Raw genomic sequence first — 20,376 nt, 5'->3', positions numbered from 1 at the left:
GAGACAGAGGAGTAGAAAGAGACAGAGGAGTAGAAAGAGACAGAGGAGTAGAAAGAGACAGCAGGAACCATAGATGTCTGTGACAGAGCGGGCAGGATCACCATGCACTGAGGAGTGGGACGACTTTAATCAAACCACCTGAATACTGGAATGACTGAAGGAACACAACACTCCTACAACTGAGAATACTACAGTTTACTTGGTGAGTGTAACCAGAGCTAACTCATCATCAGTAGCTACAGGTGCAGAGAGATAGTCTCAGTATCAACAGTAGTTAGTATGACTACTCTAGTTATTATTCCAGGTCTGAGTATCAACAGTAGTTAGTATGACTACACTAGTTATTATTCCAGGTCTCAGTATCAACAGTAGTTAGTATGACTACACTAGTTATTATTCCAGGTCTCAGTATCAACAGTAGTTAGTATGACTACTCTAGTTAATATTCCAGGTCTCAGTATCAACAGTAGTTAGTATGGCTACACTAGTTATTATCCCAGGTCTCAGTATCAACAGTAGTTAGTATGACTACACTAGTTATTATTCCAGGTCTCAGTATCAACAGTAGTTAGTATGACTACACTAGTTATTATTCCAGGTCTCAGTATCAACAGTAGTTAGTATGACTACACTAGTTATTATTCCAGGTCTCAGTATCAACAGTAGTTAGTTGCCAGAGAGCAGTATTATGGAGAGCAGTGTTAATGTGTTGTTAATAAGCAAGTGTTAATCTGAATTTTACCACTTTCATTCTAATATTTAGAACAACATATAAACAATCTGTAGATATAGAAAACACAAAGATGTAATATAAATCTGGTAGCATTTCCACCCTGGCCCGTTAGACACCCGGCTGCTCATCTATGAACTGGTTGATAAACTACTGATGACGGAGTGTAACCCTATTGTAATGAGAACCATGATGTTATGTAATAACTATTACATGATGCAATAATATCTGCCATTTAGCAGACGCTTTTATCCAAGGCGTACGTGTGGGTGGCCATGGGAATCAAACTCACAAACCTGTAATCTCACTACACCATGTACAGTGCTATATTCCGTCATCTGAAGTTCATTAGGGATGCCAGGCAGTGTACATTTTGCAGTAGCTTGGTGGTAGTTAAAATAGTAAATTAAAATCTAGTTAGTGTTTTCAGTAGTTAATTGCTTTATGGGTGAAGTAGGCAAGAATTTCCTTTCAGACCTGGCAAATTCTCACTCGAATCATTGTTTTTTTTTTGTTATTTAGGCTAAATGACATGTTCTGTTAACATATGACCTCAAAGGGTTCTGTTCTTACAATTTGTATAGTATGACATTTCAGATTTACATATGATAATCTTTCGCTGAGTATTTTGGATGTAGTGAACTACTTTTTCAGTGTAACTTAAGTGAAGTAAACTATACTGAACAAAAAATATAAACGCAACATGTAAAGTGTTGGTCCCATGTATCATGAGCTGAATAGAAGATACCAGAAATTTTCCAAATGAACAAAAAAGCTTACGTCCCTGTTAGTGAGCATATCTCTTTTATCAAGATCACCTATCCACCTGACAGATGTAGCATATCAAGAAGCTGATTCAACAGCATGATCGTTACACAGGTGCAACTTGGGGGTCATTGGTAGCCAGCAGCATACCACACTGCATCCCACTGCTGGCTTTCCTCTGAAGCTAAGCAGGGTTGGTCCTGGTCAGTCCCTTGATGGGAGACCAGATGCTGCTGGAAGTGGTGTTGGTGGGCTGGTAGGAGCCACCCTTTCCTCAGTTCTAAAATTAATATTCCAATGCCCCAGGGCAGTGATTGGGGACATTGCAGGGTGCTGTCTTTTGAATGGGACTTTAAATGTGTGTCCTGACTCTCTGTGGTCACTAAAGATCCCATTGCACTGATTGTAAGAGTAGGGGTGTTAATCCTGGTCTCCTGGCTAAATTCCCAATGTGGCCCTCATACTGTCACCTTATCACCCCCAGCTTATGACTGGCTCATTCATCCCTCTCCCCTGTAACTATTCCCCAGGTTGTTGCTGTAAATGAGAATGTGTTCTCAGTCAACTTACCTGGTAAAATAAGTGATAAATAAAAAGGGGCTTATGGTAGAGAAATGAACATTCAAACCCCTGGCAACAATGTTGTTTTAGAGAATTTGGGAGTACGTCCAACCGACCTCACAACCGCAGACCACGTGTAACCACGCCAGCCTAGGACCTCCACATCCGGCTTCGTCACCTGCTGGATCGTCTGAGACCAGTCACCCGGACAGCTGATGAAACTGAGAAGTATTTCTGTCTGTTATAAAGCCCTTTTGTGGGGAGAAACTCATTCTGGTTGGCTGGGTCTGGCTCCCCTGCACAGTCACAAAATCTATAGATTAGGGCCTAATACATTTATTTCAATTGACTGATTTCCTTATATGAACTGCAACTCATTAAAATTGTTAAAATTGTTTCATGTTGCATTTATATTTTTGTTCAGTATACAATTTTCTTAAGGGTAGCTTAAGTGTTGCTTAACCTCTTCCAGTGTGAATAAATTGGTAGCTTGGTAAAACTATACTTTCAGAGTAGCTTCTCCAACACTGCTGCCAGGTTAGGAGAAGTGTGGATGATGGGATGTTACTCCCGAGTGGTGATGTCATGTTGTTCCAGAGTGGTGATGTCATGTTGTTCCAGAGTGGTGATGTCATGTTGTTCCAGAGTGGTGATGTGATTTTGTTCCAGAGTGGTGATGTGATGATGTTCCAGAGTGGTGATGTGATGTTGTTCCAGAGTGGTGATGTCATGTTGTTCCAGAGTGGTGATGTGATGTTGTTCCAGAGTGGTGATGTGATGTTGTTCCAGAGTGGTGATGTGATGTTATTCCAGAGTGGTGATGTGATGTTGTTCCAGAGTGGTGATGTCATGTTGTTCCAGAGTGGTGATGTCATGTTGTTCCAGAGTGGTGATGTGATTTTGTTCCAGAGTGGTGATGTGATGATGTTCCAGAGTGGTGATGTGATGTTGTTCCAGAGTGGTGATGTCATGTTGTTCCAGAGTGGTGATGTGATGTTGTTCCAGAGTGGTGATGTGATGTTGTTCCAGAGTGGTGATGTGATTTTGTTCCAGAGTGGTGATGTGATGTTGTTCCAGAGGGGTGATGACATGTTGTTCCAGAGTGGTGATGTGATGATGTTCCAGAGTGGTGATGTGATGTTGTTCCAGAGTGGTGATGGGATGTTGTTCCAGAGTGGTGATGTGATGTTGTTCCAGAGTGGTGATGTGATGATGTTCCAGAGTGGTGATGTCATGTTGTTCCAGAGTGGTGATGTGATGTTGTTCCAGAGTGGTGATGTGATGATGTTCCAGAGTGGTGATGTCATGTTGTTCCAGAGTGGTGATGTTGTTCCAGAGTGGTGATGTCATGTTGTTCCAGAGTGGTGATGGGATGTTGTTCCAGAGTGGTGATGTGATGATGTTCCAGAGTGGTGATGTGATGATGTTCCAGAGTGGTGATGTGATGTTGTTCCAGAGTGGTGATGTCATGTTGTTCCAGAGTGGTGATGTGATGTTGTTCCAGAGTGGTGATGTTGTTCCAGAGTGGTGATGTGATGTTGTTCCAGAGTGGTGATGTCATGTTGTTCCAGAGTGGTGATGTGATGATGTTCCAGAGTGGTGATGTGATGTTGTTCCAGAGTGGTGATGTGATGTTGTTCCAGAGTGGTGATGGGATGTTGTTCCAGAGTGGTGATGGGATGTTGTTCCAGAGTGGTGATGGGATGTTGTTCCAGAGTGGTGATGTCATGTTGTTCCAGAGTGGTGATGTGATGTTGTTCCAGAGTGGTGATGTGATGATGTTCCAGAGTGGTGATGTCATGTTGTTCCAGAGTGGTGATGTGATGTTGTTCCAGAGTGGTGATGTGATGTTGTTCCAGAGTGGTGATGTCATGTTGTTCCAGAGTGTTGATGTCATGTTGTTCCAGAGTGGTGATGTGATGTTGTTCCAGAGTGGTGATGTCATGTTGTTCCAGAGTGGTGATGTGATGATGTTCCAGAGTGGTGAAGTCATGTTGTTCCAGAGTGGTGATGTCATGTTGTTCTAGAGTGGTGATGTGATGTTGTTCCAGAGTGGTGATGTCATGTTGTTCCAGAGTGGTGATGTGATGTTGTTCCAGTGGTGATGTCATATTGTTCCAGAGTAGTGATATGATGTTGTTCCAGAGTGGTGATCTCATGTTGTTCCAGAGTGGTGATGTCATGTTGTTCCAGAGTGGTGATGTGATGTTGTTCCAGAGTGGTGATGTCATGTTGTTCCAGAGTGGTGATGTGATGTTGTTCCAGTGGTGATGTCATATTGTTCCAGAGTGGTGATCTCATGTTGTTCCAGAGTGGTGATGTCATGTTGTTCTAGAGTGGTGATGTGATGTTGTTCCAGAGTGGTGATGTCATGTTGTTCCAGAGTGGTGATGTCATGTTGTTCCAGTGGTGATGTCATATTGTTCCAGAGTAGTGATATGATGTTGTTCCAGAGTGGTGATGTGATGTTGTTCCAGAGTGGTGATGTCATGTTGTTCCAGAGTGGTGATGTCATGTTGTTCCAGAGTGGTGATGTCATGTTGTTCCAGAGTGGTGATCTCATGTTGTTCCAGAGTGGTGATGTCATGTTGTTCCAGAGTGGTGATGTCATGTTGTTCCAGAGTGGTGATATCATGTTGTTCCAGAGTAGTGATGTGATGTTGTTCCAGATTGGTGATGTCATGTTGTTCCAGAGTGGTGATGTCATTTTGTTCCCTAGTGGTGATGCCATGTTGTTCCAGAGTGGTGATGTCATGTTGTTCCAGAGTGGTGATGTCATGTTGTTCCAGAGTGGTGATGTGATGTTGTTCCAGAGTGGTGATGTCATGTTGTTCCAGAGTGGTGATGTGATGTTGTTCCAGAGTGGTGATGTCATGTTGTTGTTGTTCCAGAGGGGTGATGTCATGTTGCTGCAGAGTGGGTGGATTTATTTAAGTCAACTAACCAGGATGTCTAGCTGTTCATGTACAGGCATGGCATACTAACCTGTATTTAGTCTGGGTACTTTATACCGCAATTTGACAGGAGTGTGTGTGTGTGGGGGGGGGGGGGGTGAGAGAGATGAAAGACTTGTGTGACAGAATGAATGTTTATATGTTTTAATCTAAGTGAGATTTTTTGTTATATATACGCTGCCTTCAATGCTGATTGGCTGACATCTAACCTCTAACCGCGTGCGCACACCCCCATCCCATCCCCACCTCACCCCAAATGAACTTGCCATGACACGGTTCTACTGTTGTTATGTTGATTTCATAGTCTGATTTAAACATTAAATGGTATCTTTAAACCACTGGCTTTCACCCCCTGACTTTGGCTTTGGCATGCCTGTGTGTTTTTAACACGCTCTGTCTGTCAGAATTGCACAAGTGTTCAGTCATACCTGGTCTGGTATGCAGCTAGGGAATATACTACAGCAACAAGTTCTGACATGTTGTTGCCACAGGAGGGAAAACCAAATGTTTTGACAGAGATCAGATCATCCACTGATATTCTACTCCTAATGAAGTGCTAGAGAAAACATGAGGAGGATATAGAGACAGGAAGTGGCGCTTCAACAGTAGTAAGAGGCTATATATAGTAGAGGGGTGGGATTCATATTCACACACTCCTCATGTTTTCTCTTACTTCTACATCATCAGAGTAAACAGAGACCTAACAGCTGGGGAGAGTTAACAGCACATGTTTCATTTGCTGTGGGCATTACTGTAAGTACTCAAAGATGAAATGACTCTACTGTTTGAGATTGTTTGACATTTTCATCACGTTTTCTCATTAAAGTAGATACAAAACACCCACAGTCAGTGGATGATCTGATCTCTGTCAAAACATCCCTTTTTAAGGAGTTTTTGAAAATATTTGGTTTTCCCCACTGTGACAACATGTCAAAACATGTCACACACTCCTTCCCTGCTTCCTCGGTAGCCAACAGTAAAAAGTCACATCATAGCCCGAGAGATACAGAGTAAGAAAAATACTTGAATCACCTTTTACTGTCACACTGCTGTTCATTTCTTTGTCTGAGTAGGTCTTTTTCCAGTTTGCATGTTTCATGTTTCAGGTTATTACATGATTTACATATTCAGGTTACTTGGTACAGTTGCAGACAGTTAGATGGGTCATGGACACCCATCTATCTATCATAGTGTAGGACCACTCCACTGACCACCACCACCATCAATCTATCATAGTGTAGGACCACTCCACTGACCACCACCACCATCTATCTATCATAGTGTAGGACCACTCCACTGACCACCACCACCATCTATCTATCATAGTGTAGGACCACTCCAATCACCACCACCATCAATCTATCTAGTGTAGGACCACTCCACTGACCACCACCACCATCTATCTATCATAGTGTAGGACCACTCCAATCACCACCACCATCTATTTATCTATCATAGTGTAGGACCACTGCACTGACCACCACCACCACCATCTATCTATCATAGTGTAGGACCACCACTCACCACCACCACCATCTATCTATCTATCTAGTGTAGGACCACTCCACTCACCACCACCACCATCTATCTATCATAGTGTGGGACCACTCCACTGACCACCACCACCATCTATCTATCATAGTGTAGGACCACTCCAATCACCACCACCATCTATCTATCATAGTGTTGGACCACTCCACTCACCACCACCACCATCTATATATCATAGTGTAGGACCACTGCACTGACCACCACCACCACCATCTATCTATCATAGTGTAGGACCACTCCACTCACCACCACCACCATCTATCTATCTAGTGTAGGACCACTCCAATCACCACCACCACCATCTATCTATCATAGTGTAGGACCACTCCACTGACCACCACCACCATCTATCTATCATAGTGTAGGACCACTCCAATCACCACCACCATCTATCTATCATAGTGTAGGACCACTGCACTGACCACCACCATCATCTATCTATCATAGTGTAGGACCACTGCACTGACCACCACCACCATCTATATATCATAGTGTAGGACCACTCCAATCACCACCACCATCTATCTATCATAGTGTAGGACCACTCCACTGACCACCACCACCATCTATCTATCATAGTGTAGGACCACTCTAATCACCACCACCATCTATCTATCATAGTGTAGGACCACTCCACTCACCACCACCACCATCTATATATCATAGTGTAGGACCACTGCACTGACCACCACCACCACCATCTATCTATCATAGTGTAGGACCACTCCACTCACCACCACCACCACCTATCTATCATAGTGTAGGACCACTCCACTGACCACCACCACCACCATCTATCTATCATAGTGTAGGACCACTCCAATCACCACCACCATCTATCTATCATAGTGTAGGACCACTCCACTCACCACCACCACCATCTATCTATCATAGTGTAGGACCACTGCACTGACCACCACCACCACCATCTATCTATCTAGTGTAGGACCACTCCACTGACCACCACCACCACCACCTTATGTCTACCCATCACAGTCATTCATAGACACAAGTTTAACTACCTTTAGCGTCTATTCATGAAGGTATCTTCTGTCCGGGGGAGTTTTGTTAATTAAGAGCCCTGATGCTCGTTCTGAACATTAAAACGCATAGCTTGCGGTATGGTTTTGGAAACATAAGGAACGTATAATATCTTTCATATCAGCGGGAGAAAAAAAGGAAAAAAACTTCACAGGGTTACGGTTAGTGTTCCCACACAGCCACATCGCCACGTTACAGCGCTGGTTTACAGAAAGACAGATGGAAGACAGACGACCACCTGTGTTAATTAGCCCTCTAGCTCCAAAACCTGTGTGTAAGCTAACTGGAGAGGAAGTGTAGAGGAAGTGTAGTCAGCCGGCTGGTGGCACACAGCTGTATGGATCTGTGCTAACCTGCTATCTGTGCTAACCTGTAACGTTCAGTGTCTCTTCCTTATTTGAAGGATTATTTATTGCTGATATGGAACATGAGTTTCATATGTTTCGAAAACTGTATCGCAACCAATGGTTATGGACGTTTCTATAGTTAAAACCGTATCGCAACCAATGACGTTTCTATAATTAAAACTGTATCGCAACCAATGATTACGGACGTTTCTATAGTTCAAACCGATAAGGAGAGCTCACAGCTGACAACCCTTGGGATAAGGCAGAATGCCTCGTTAGTGCCATGGGTTCTCGAGAGCAAAGTGTGATCATGCTCCTCTCTGTCTTCTTCTCTGACTATGGGTCTGTCTCTGAGCGTGCGGACGTGCAGATGTGCATGACTGTGTCTGTGTCACTGACTCACGAAATTAAATCGACTCACTGGTGCAATTAGGCAACAATGTCTGTCTTCCAATGAATTAAAATGTTACATTCAATTCTGTTCAAAATCCATCAAGACAGAAATTCCAATGATTCCAGCAGCAAATCATTTGTAAAAGTATGGATGTCACCAGTTCTGGTCAGTCAGTATACAGATGTCCAAAATAAATAATCCACATGATGAAACCCCAAATATATTCCAGTAGGACTAAAGGCGTCCACATACATATGTAGCAGAACTTGGCTAGGCAAAGCGGCTGTCTCATACTCCCTGAAGACCTTCGCTTGTAAAATTTGAAAAAAGCAGAAATATTACTGTTGTTTGTCCCTCTTGAGCCAGAACAGCATAGCCAGAAATAGCCAGAAACAGCATAGTCAGAAACACTTCCTCAAAATTAATCTAAGCTAAATCAAGAAATCTGTCATTAATTTTGACGTTTTAGCCGAAAAGGTCTTAGTTGCCTAATTTTACATCTAGGTAACACTTTATGTTCCCCCAGTCCTACTAGGAGTAGTACTTCTGACCAATCACCAATTACTTCAGTTCCCTAACCCTAACCCTAACCCTAACCTAACCCTAACCCTAACCCTAACCTAACCCTAACCCTAACCCTAACCCTAACCCTAACCCCTAACCCCTAACCCTAACCCTAACCCTAACCCTAACCTAACCCTAACCCTAACCCTAACCCTAACCCTAACCCTAACCTAACCCTAACCCTAACCCTAACCCTAACCCTAACCTAACCCTAACCCTAACCCTAACCCTAACCCTAACCCTAACCCTAACGAAAAAAATGTATGTGCACGAACAGCCGAAGACCAATACCAACAAAAACATCACAAAATGTTATCAGAATATATGCGAAAACTGTTTCGGATGTAAAACATACAGTAAGCTTAAGAAACAGCCATCCAAACTTGCAGTAACAGTTACAGGTGTGAGCAATCAGTTGGCACAGTCATTCCCATGAAGGACTACAATACTTGCCATTGTTTAGTACAGTATTCTTCCCAGTAAGGTTTTGCAAGCAGCATAATAAGGGTTCCAAAACACATAAACAGGAAAAGACTTGGTCCACCCCACATCAATGATGAGGATCTTAAAGTTGTTAATACTGTAGATGAGTGTAATCACAGTTAATGTCATGAGTCATGAGTACCCTATTTACAAGCCATAAGTGGATTATTTCATGTAATGGAAAAAATATAGGCCCAGTAGTGGATTTCTGCCCACACAGTACTGTATGGTACCTGTCTGTCTGCCTGTACATGGAACAGACTCATGGTTAATGTCACCAGATGTCACAATGACATTACATGTCACTCATCTAATTCTTCCCACCCCTCTCTGTCACTCTGTCTCCCTCACTATTTCTCTCTTTCTGTCACTCTCTCTTTGTTCTTATCTGTGTCTCTCTGTCTCTCTCTCCCCTCTCTCTCCTCCCTCTCTCTCCCCTCTCTCTCCTCCCTCTCTCTCTCTCTCCCCTCCCCTCCCCTCTCTCTCGCTCTCTCCAGAGCCATAATGTCTAACTCCTCCTCCTCTCTGGTCTGCCCTTTCTACAACAGCATAAACACAACCCATTCATCTCTCCCTCCCTCTCTCTTTCCCTCCAGAGCCAAGACTTCCAACTCTCCTCCACTTCCTCATCACTCTCCTCCAGGATGTTCAACTCCTCCTCCTCTGCGGTCTGTCCTCTCCTCCAGACCATGCTGGACCACTCTCTAAACAACAACACGGGGGTCAACCTGGTGGTGGTGTGTGTCCACGGGCTGGTCTCCTGTCTGGGTATCCTGGAGAACGCTCTGGTCCTCTGGGTGCTCGGCTTCCGCCTGCGCCGCCGGTAGGTTGGCTGGTGGTGTGTTGTGGGGGGGTTGCTGTGTGTGTGTGTGGTGGGGGGGTGCTGTGTGTGTGTGTGTGTGGTGGGGGGGGTGCTGTGTGTGTGTGGTGGGGGGGTGCTGTGTGTGTGTGTGGTGGGGGGTTGCTGTGTGTGTGTGTGGTGGGGGGGTGCTGTGTGTGTGTGGTGGGGGGTTGCTGTGTGTGTGTGGTGGGGGGGTGCTGTGTGTGTGTGGTGGGGGGTTGCTGTGTGTGTGGTGGGGGGGTGCTGTGTGTGTGGTGGGGGGTGCTGTGTGTGTGTGGTGGGGGGTTGCTGTGTGTGTGTGGTGGGGGGGTGCTGTGTGTGTGTGGTGGGGGGTTGCTGTGTGTGTGGTGGGGGGGTGCTGTGTGTGTGGTGGGGGTGCTGTGTGTGTGTGGTGGGGGGGTGCTGTGTGTGTGGTGGGGGGGGTGCTGTGTGTGTGGTGGGGGGGGCTGTGTGTGTGTGTGATGGGGGGTGCTGTGTGTGTGGTGGGGGGTTGCTGTGTGTGTGTGTGGTGGGGGGTGCTGTGTGTGTGTGGTGGGGGGGTGCTGTGTGTGTGTGGTGGGGGGGTGCTGTGTGTGTGTGGTGGGGGTGCTGTGTGTGTTTGGTGGGGGGGATGCGGTGTGTGTGTGTGGTGGGGGGGTGCTGTGTGTGTGTGTGGTGGGGGTGCTGTGTGTGTTTTGTGGGGGGGGTTGCTGTGTGTGTGTGCGTGTGTTCACAGCAGGGTTTGGCTCAATTCTAAATGAAGGCAGTCAATTCAGGAAGTGATTTGAATAAATAATGCAGAAATGTAAAAACCTCTGAAAGAAATAGTTTCTGCTTTTCAGTTTATTGAGAAGTTACTGAAAATGAACGTAATTATTTGATACTATTGAATTGTAATTTTAGTTTACTTTCTTAATTGGCTGCTTTCAATTCTACCCTGGTTCACAGGTTGTCTCAGTGTAGTGTTTTCTGCTTAGACAGTGTGTGTGGTGTCCGGAGGGACAGGAGTAACACTGGGAATAACGTGAATCCCCTTCTTTTTTCTTCACAGGACTGTGGCCTCTGTCTGGGTTCTCAACCTGGCCCTGTCAGACTTCCTGGCTACGCTGACCCTCCCTCTCTTTACACACTACCTGCACTCCTCTCACAGCTGGGAGCTGGGAGGTACGCCCATAGACCATATATCAGTCGCCGTTAGCGCAGTTGCCAATAACCAGGTGCATCCGGTTTTCCGGGATATAGCTAATTCAACCTAACTTCCTTCTCTGCTCAAATCCAGAGGTTGGAACTCCGCGCTCAGGCATTTTCTTTTCTAACCGCTGCGTTGGGTAGATGTGAATTCTTCTATGTGACGTCCTAGTAATAGCGGGTCCCAGATAAAATGGCTGACAAATTCTGCCATTCTGATGACTAGGGGCTTTATGATATCAGCTTCTCCATTGTTGTGTCTATAGGTACATTGAAATACATTAACAGAAAAATGTAGGAGCTAAACTAGTAAGCCACTGACAGAGTGTGCATTAAATATATATGTATACTGTATGTACAAGATATGTATAACATGGGTATTGGTAATGTACACTACATACACAAAAGTATGTGGACACCCTTTCAAATGAGTGGATTTGGCTATTTCAGCCACACCCGTTGCTGACAGGTTTATAAAATCAAGCACACAGCCATGGAATCTCCATAGATATTTGCATTAGAACGGCCTTACTGAAGAGCTCAACGTGGCAACGTCATAGGATGCCACCTTTCCAACAAGTCAGTGTGAAATTTCTGCCCTGCTAGAGCTGCACCGATCCACTCTAAGTGCTGTTATTGTGAAGTGGAAACGTCTAGGAGCAACAACGGCTCAGCCACAAAGTGGTAGGCCACACAAACTCACAGAACGGGACCGCTGAAGCGCGTAGCGCATAAAAATCGCCTCTGGAAGCCACTTCAGCACAAGAACAGTTCGTCAGGAGCTTCATGAAATGCGTTTCCATGGCAGAGCAGCCGCACACAAGCCTAAGATCACCATTCGCAATGCCAAGCATCGGATGGAGTGGTGCAATGCTCGCCGCCATTGGACTCTGAAGCAGTGGAAACGCTTTCTCTGGCCTGATGAATCACGATTCAACATCTGTCAGTCTGATGGACGAATCTGGGTTTGGCAGATGCAAGGTGAACACTACCTGCCCCAATGCATTGTGCAAACTGTAAAGTTTGGTGGAGGAGGAATAATGGTCTGGGGTTGTTTTTAATGTTTCGGGCAAGGCCCCTTAGTTCCAGTGAAGGGAAATCTTAATGCTACAGCATAAAATGACATTCTAGACAATTGTGTGCTTCTGACTTGGTGGCAAAAGTTTGGGAAAGGCCCTTTGCTGTACCAGCATGACAATGCCCTCATGCGAGTGGAGGATGTTATAGCAGCAAATAGGGAACCAACTCCATATTGATGCCCATGACTTTGGAATGAGATGTTTGATGAGCAGGTGTCCACATACTTTTCATCATGTAGTGTATAGATAGATATGCTAAATAATAGTGTATGTGTCACATTTTTTATTTAACCTTTATTTAACTAGGCAAGTCAGTTAAGAACAAATTCTTATTTACAATGACGGCATACCCCGACCAAACCCTCCCCTAACCCGGACGACGCAGGGCCAATTGTAATCACGGCCGGTTGTGATACAGCCCGTGATTGAACCCGGGTCTGTAGTGACGTCTTAGACCGCTTCGCCACTCGGCCCCACATGAGATACGCCATTGTTGTTTACTATACAGCAGCACTGTTTTCCCTTCGGGAACAATAAAGTTGATCCTATCCTCTAGGTCCGCTGTGTACGGCGCAGTCCTCAGTCTTCTTCCTCAACATGTTTGTGTCAGCCTTCCTCCTGGCGGCCATTTCTCTGGACCGCTGTCTCCTGGTGGCGCAGCCCGTCTGGAGCCAGAACCATCGCTCCATTAGCGCCGCCTGGAAGGTTTTACATTCTGTTTTGTTCCATCATTAGTTCTGTTAGGTCATTAGTTCTGTTCCGTCATTAGTTCTGTTAAGTCATTAGTTCTGTTACGTCATTAGTTCTGTTACGTCATTAGTTCTGTTATGTCATTAGTTCTGTTACGTCATTAGTTCTGTTATGTCATTAGTTCTGTTATGTCATTAGTTCTGTTAAGTCATTAGTTCTGTTATGTCATTAGTTCTGTTAAGTCATTAGTTCTGTTATGTCATTAGTTCTGTTAAGTCATTAGTTTTGTTATGTCATTAGTTCTGTTAAGTCATTAGTTCTGTTAAGTCATTAGTTCTGTTACGTCATTAGTTCTGTTAAGTCATTAGTTCTGTTACGTCATTAGTTCTGTTAAGTCATTAGTTCTGTTACGTCATTAGTTCTGTTACGTCATTAGTTCTGTTAAGTCATTAGTTCTGTTACGTCATTAGTTCTGTTAAGTCATTAGTTCTGTTAAGTCATTAGTTCTGTTCCATCATTAGTTCTGTTAAGTCATTAGTTCTGTTAAGTCATTAGTTCTGTTACATCATTAGTTCTGTTACGTCATTAGTTCTGTTACGTCATTAGTTCTGTTAAGTCATTAGTTCTGTTAAGTCATTAGTTCTGTTCCATCATTAGTTCTGTTAAGTCATTAGTTCTGTTAGGTCATTAGTTCTGTTGAGTCATTAGTTCTGTTACGTCATTAGTTCTGTTAAGTCATTAGTTTTGTTAAGTCATTAGTTCTGTTCCATCATTAGTTCTGTTAAGTCATTAGTTCTGTTAAGTCATTAGTTTTGTTAAGTCATTAGTTCTGTTACGTCATTAGTTCTGTTAAGTCATTAGTTTTGTTAAGTCATTAGTTCTGTTACGTCATTAGTTCTGTTAAGTCATTAGTTCTGTTACGTCATTAGTTTTGTTAAGTCATTAGTTCTGTTATGTCATTAGTTCTGTTACGTCATTAGTTCTGTTACGTCATTAGTTCTGTTAAGTCATTAGTTCTGTTACGTCATTAGTTCTGTTAAGTCATTAGTTCTGTTACGTCATTAGTTCTGTTAAGTCATTAGTTCTGTTACGTCATTAGTCCTGTTACGTCATTAGTCCTGTTACGTCATTAGTTCTGTTAAGTCATTAGTTCTGTTACGTCATTAGTTCTGTTACATCATTAGTTCTGTTAAGTCATTAGTTCTGTTACGTCATTAGTTCTGTTAAGTCATTAGTTCTGTTACGTCATTAGTTCTGTTACGTCATTAGTTCTGTTAAGTCATTAGTTCTGTTACGTCATTAGTTCTGTTACGTCATTAGTTCTGTTAAGTCATTAGTTCTGTTAAGTCATTAGTTCTGTTACATCATTAGTTTTGTTAAGTCATTAGTTCTGTTACGTCATTAGTTCTGTTAAGTCATTAGTTCTGTTACGTCATTAGTTCTGTTAAGTCATTAGTTCTGTTAAGTCATTAGTTCTGTTACGTCATTAGTTTTGTTAAGTCATTAGTTCTGTTACGTCATTAGTTCTGTTAAGTCATTAGTTCTGTTAAGTCATTAGTTCTGTTACATCATTAGTTCTGTTACGTCATTAGTTCTGTTAAGTCATTAGTTCTGTTAGGTCATTAGTTCTGTTAAGTCATTAGTTCTGTTAAGTCATTAGTTCTGTTCCGTCATTAGTTCTGTTAAGTCATTAGTTCTGTTAAGTCATTAGTTCTGTTCCGTCATTAGTTCTGTTAAGTCATTAGTTCTGTTAAGTCATTAGTTCTGTTAAGTCATTAGTTCTGTTCCGTCATTAGTTCTGTTAAGTCATTAGTTCTGTTAAGTCATTAGTTCTGTTAGGTCATTAGTTCTGTTACGTCATTAGTTCTGTTAAGTCATTAGTTCTGTTACGTCATTAGTTTTGTTAAGTCATTAGTTCTGTTACGTCATTAGTTCTGTTAAGTCATTAGTTCTGTTAAGTCATTAGTTCTGTTACATCATTAGTTCTGTTAGGTCATTAGTTCTGTTAAGTCATTAGTTCTGTTAAGTCATTAGTTCTGTTACGTCATTAGTTCTGTTACGTCATTAGTTCTGTTACGTCATTAGTTCTGTTAAGTCATTAGTTCTGTTAAGTCATTAGTTCTGTTAGGTCATTAGTTCTGTTACGTCATTAGTTCTGTTAAGTCATTAGTTCTGTTACGTCATTAGTTCTGTTAAGTCATTAGTTCTGTTACGTCATTAGTTCTGTTAAGTCATTAGTTCTGTTAAGTCATTAGTTCTGTTACGTCATTAGTTCTGTTACGTCATTAGTTCTGTTAAGTCATTAGTTCTGTTACGTCATTAGTTCTGTTAAGTCATTAGTTCTGTTACGTCATTAGTTCTGTTAGGTCATTAGTTCTGTTATGTCATTAGTTCTGTTACGTCATTAGTTCTGTTACGTCATTAGTTCTGTTAAGTCATTAGTTCTGTTAAGTCATTAGTTCTGTTACGTCATTAGTCCTGTTACGTCATTAGTTCTGTTAAGTCATTAGTTTTGTTACGTCATTAGTTCTGTTATGTCATTAGTTCTGTTAAGTCATTAGTTCTGTTACGTCATTAGTTCTGTTAAGTCATTAGTTCTGTTACGTCATTAGTTCTGTTATGTCATTAGTTCTGTTAAGTCATTAGTTCTGTTACGTCATTAGTTCTGTTAAGTCATTAGTTCTGTTACGTCATTAGTTCTGTTAAGTCATTAGTTCTGTTACGTCATTAGTTCTGTTAAGTCATTAGTTCTGTTACGTCATTAGTTCTGTTAAGTCATTAGTTCTGTTAAGTCATTAGTTCTGTTATGTCATTAGTCCTGTTACGTCATTAGTTCTGTTAAGTCATTAGTTCTGTTACGTCATTAGTTCTGTTACGTCATTAGTTCTGTTAAGTCATTAGTTCTGTTAAGTCATTAGTTTTGTTACGTCATTAGTTCTGTTTTCGTACGTTGATGATGTAATTATATAATGTATTATGATGACCTGTGAGTGTTTACAGTGTCTCCGTGTTTAATCTGCAATAGGGTGTTGCCCGTAGTGGTAATATTGTAGACACTTTGACAGTAGCTATGTCTAAAGAGCATAAAGCAGAAGACAAGTTTCTGCGAGACATCCATGCACTGGACAATAAAGTCATCTTCTAATCTTCTTTCTGTTCTTCCAAGGTGTGTGCTTTGGGCTGGTTGTGGGCGGCGGCCAACACCTTCCCTTACTTCCTGTTCCGGGCGGTGACGGAGAAGACGGACGGAAGGAAGCTCTGCTACCACCATTTTGGATTGTACTCGTCACCAGGGACGCTAGAGAGGGACTGTAGGGTACGGCAGGCGGCGACCGCCGTGTCCAAGACGTTCCTGGCGTTCCTACTCCCCCTAGTGGTGATTGCAGGGAGCTACGCCCTCTTTGGCATCAGTCTGAGCCAGAGGAGGAAGAGGAGGAGGAAGGACAGCAGTAGTAGACTCACCGGGGCATTGATTGTTACCAACGTGGAACGCAGAGAGTTAAAACCCAACACAAACACCAAAAGCTCCACCCCCAACCCAAAAGGCTCCACCCCTACCTCCACCTCCATCAAATTGTCTTCTAGACGAACCGAGCCCGGCCTATCCCGTGGCTTCACCAAAATGGTGACATCGGTCATCGCGACGTTCGCCCTCTGCTGGGCGCCCTATCACGTGTTCTGCCTCATCGAGGTTGCCGCCCAGTACTGGCCGACCAAGGTCGTGTTGGTGGAGGTGGGGTTGCCAGTGGCGACGACCTTTGCCTTCCTGAACCCAGTGTTAAACCCAGTGCTGTACGCGTTCAGCTGTCCCAACTTCTGCATCCGGATCAGACAGAGTCTGGGGTCGCTGATGGAAGGACTGGTGGAGGAGGGAGGGATGGGTGGAGCAGGAGGGGGGGGGCTGGGGTTGAGTATCAGGAAGGGGAGGAGGAAGGGAAGGGGGAGCCTGGGGGGGAACTCATCATCGTCACCAAGCTGTCTGGGGACTCCAGACTCTCCGCATCTGCTTCCATCAACCACAACTTCAAAGCCAGTTGTGGACACCTGGAGCAAGGAGAGGACACTCTGAACTGACTATATACTCTGAATGAGAAAACGTTGTTGACATCAACTGAGACAATAAGAATCACCTCTCTTGTTCTGCTGGCCTACAGGAGTGCTTCCTGTGTTGTATGTTACCACATCCTGTCCTAATGTTTAACTGCTCCTCAATAACTGGCAGTGTTTAACTAGTTGATTCTGTTTAACTTGAATTAGATTTTTTTGTGACCGTTTATAGAATATTAATATGATAACAAAATGATCTGGCACTTCACAAAGAGTTAATTCTCTGAAATCATTTTGGTGGATATTGTGTGTGTGTGTGTGTGTGTGTGTGTGTGTTCTTGAAAGCAGTTGTCTATCAATAAAGGAATCAATCAGAATTTGATTATCAATCCCTTTTTACATCAGCAGTTTCACTCTCCAGAGCTGTCTGTTTTCTGTATTTATATTGTGTATGATGCTGTTGACTATGTTGACTGCGTGTCTGTACTCTGTCTGTGCGTTGTCTGTTGCTGGCAGCACCTGGTCACTAAGTCACATTCTGGGTTTGTGTTAATGTTCTTGGCAAATAAAGTGAGTGTGATGTTATCACACCCAGAGAGCAGTAGATACATAAAAGTAGGACCTGTCACATCCCAGACCTCTAGTGTAACAACACTTTCAGTTCACAGCTGACCCTTTCATCACATTTCAGCACCATTGGTTTTGATGAATTAAACATATGATCCTCTTTAGCTTCTACCTGTTTCATCCTGCAATTGCTTTCTGCTTAACCTCTAAATGTCTAAGGCATTTGGCCTTTATTACTAAAGCCTATAGAAACACATTAAATAACACATTCATCATGTCAAAACAGAAGGTTTTAATGTGTCTGTCCTATATCTAGGAGATATAAGAAAGCTCAGAAAAAACAGTACCAGCCAAATGTTTGGACACACCTACTCATTCCAGGGTTTTTCTTTATTTGTACTATTTTATACATTGTAGAATAATAGTGAAGACATCAAAACTATGAAATAACACATGGAATCATGTAGTAACCAAAAAAGTGTTAAACAAATCAAAATATATTTTAATTTGAGATTCTTCAAAGTAGCCACCCTTTGCCTTGATGACAGCTTTAGACATTTGGCAAAGAGTCCGGTTTTTGGGATGTCTTCTAGTCTGATAAACAGCGCTGTAGCTCTGCTATTTTCCACCTCAGATGTGAAAGGCCGGTACAGGACTGAGACGTATTCCAAACCCCTGATATGTGTAGTTAAAACTGACAGATTTTGATGGGTATTTTTGCATTATGTTCAATAGATTCTTCATCAACACTATCGCTTCTCTCTCTCCGCCTCTCGCTCCCTGTCTCTCTCTCTCCGCCTCTCTGTCTCTTTCTGCCTCTCTCTCCGCCTCTCTCTCTGCCTCTCTGCCTCTCTCTCTCCGCCTCTCTCTCTCCACCTCTCTCTCTCCGCCTCTCTGTCTCTCTCTGCCTCTCTCTATCTGCCTCTCTCTCTCCACCTCTCTTTCTCTGCCTCTCTTTCTCTGCCTCTCTATCTCCGCCTATCTGTCTCTCTCTGCCTCTCTCTCTCCACCTCTCTCTCTGCCTCTCTCTCTCCGTCTCTCTCTTGCGCCCCTCTCATGCTCTCTTCCTTTCTCTTTCTCTCTACAAGTAGTGCACCATTGAGGGAATAGGGCCATTTAGGACACAGGCAGACAGAGAGTGGAATCTTTAATCCCTGTGGAGGCGAGTCAGGTCAGCACAACACAGAACCATGTTCACTCCACTCTGCTTTCACCCAGCATGGACAGATTATCCTCTCTCTCTCAATTCAATTTCAATTCTCTGTCTCTCTCTGTCTCTCTCTGTCTCTCTCTGTCTCTCTCTCTCTCTCTCTCTCTCTCTCTCTCTCTCTCTCTCTCTCTCTCTCTCTGCTAGAGCAGTACTCCCGGACCTGGACCTGCTAGAGCAGTACTCCCGGACCTGGACCTGCTAGAGCAGTACTCCCGGACCTGGGCCTGCTAGAGCAGTACTCCCGGACCTGGACCTGCTAGAGCAGTACTCCCGGACCTGGACCTGCTAGAGCAGTACTCCCGGACCTGGACATGCTAGAGCAGTACTCCCGGACCTGGACCTGCTAGAGCAGTACTCCCGGACCTGGACCTGCTAGAGCAGTTCTCCCGGACCTGGACCTGCTAGAGCAGTACTCCCGGACCTGGGCCTGCTAGAGCAGTACTCCCGGACCTGGACCTGCTAGAGCAGTACTCCCAGACCTGGACCTGCTAGAGCAGTACTCCCGGACCTGGTCCTGCTGGAGCAGTACTCCCAGACCTGGGCCTGCTAGAGCAGTACTCCCGGACCTGGACCTGCTAGAGCAGTACTCCCAGACCTGGACCTGCTAGAGCAGTACTCACAGACCTGGACCTGCTAGAGCAGTACTCCCAGACCTGCACCTGCTAGAGCAGTACTCCCAGACCTGCACCCGCTAAAGCAGTACACCCAGACCTGGACCTGCTAGAGCAGTACTCCCAGACCTGGACATGCTAGAGCAGTACTCCCAGACCTGGACCTGCTAGAGCAGTACTCACAGACCTGGACCTGCTAGAGCAGTACTCCCAGACCTGGGCCTGCTAGAGCAGTACTCACAGACCTGGACCTGCTAGAGCAGTACTCCCAGACCTGCACCTGCTAGAGCAGTACTCCCAGACCTGGGCCATGGCAGTAAACCCCAAGAATACTAAAATAAAGATTTTCCAGAGAAGATCTAGATCTCAGGGAATTAGACCAAAGTTCTCAATTGGTACAAAATATATAGAGTACTGCACACAGTACAATTACTTAGGTTTAAAAATAAGCTCAACTGGACACCTTCATGATGCAATGAATGAACTGAGAGAGAAAGTACGCAGGGCATTCTACACCATTAAAAACAAATTCAAATTGAAAAACCTATTAACATTTGGCTAAAACGAATTGAATGTGTCATTGAACCAATTGCACTTTATGGCAGCGAGGTGTGGGGTCCACTTGCAAAACAAGATTTCCCCACATGGGACGAACACCCCATTAAAACCCCACATGCAGAGTTCTGTAAGATTCTCGTACATGTCCAGAGGAAAACTACAAACAATGAATGCAGGGCAGAATTAGGCCAATATCCACTAGTAATAAAAACTAAA

At 43.9% G+C, this 20,376-nt stretch overlaps 1 protein-coding gene across 1 annotated transcript; it reads left to right on the top strand.

The window, feature by feature from the left end:
- Positions 1–17,236, top strand: LOC115191571 (prostaglandin D2 receptor 2-like). The gene is made up of 5 exons (XM_029749363.1): positions 1–202; positions 9,987–10,213; positions 11,262–11,374; positions 13,034–13,182; positions 16,334–17,236. The coding sequence occupies exons 2-5, from the start codon at positions 10,035–10,037 to the stop codon at positions 17,234–17,236; spliced, it is 1,344 nt and encodes a 447-aa protein (XP_029605223.1). The 5' UTR covers positions 1–202; positions 9,987–10,034.
- The last annotated feature ends 3,140 nt before the right edge of the window (positions 17,237–20,376 follow it).

Source organism: Salmo trutta, chromosome 4 (genome assembly GCF_901001165.1).
Source record: "Salmo trutta chromosome 4, fSalTru1.1, whole genome shotgun sequence".
Classification (NCBI taxonomy): Eukaryota; Metazoa; Chordata; class Actinopteri; order Salmoniformes; family Salmonidae; genus Salmo; species Salmo trutta.
This window is presented reverse-complemented; position numbering and strand designations above follow the sequence as displayed.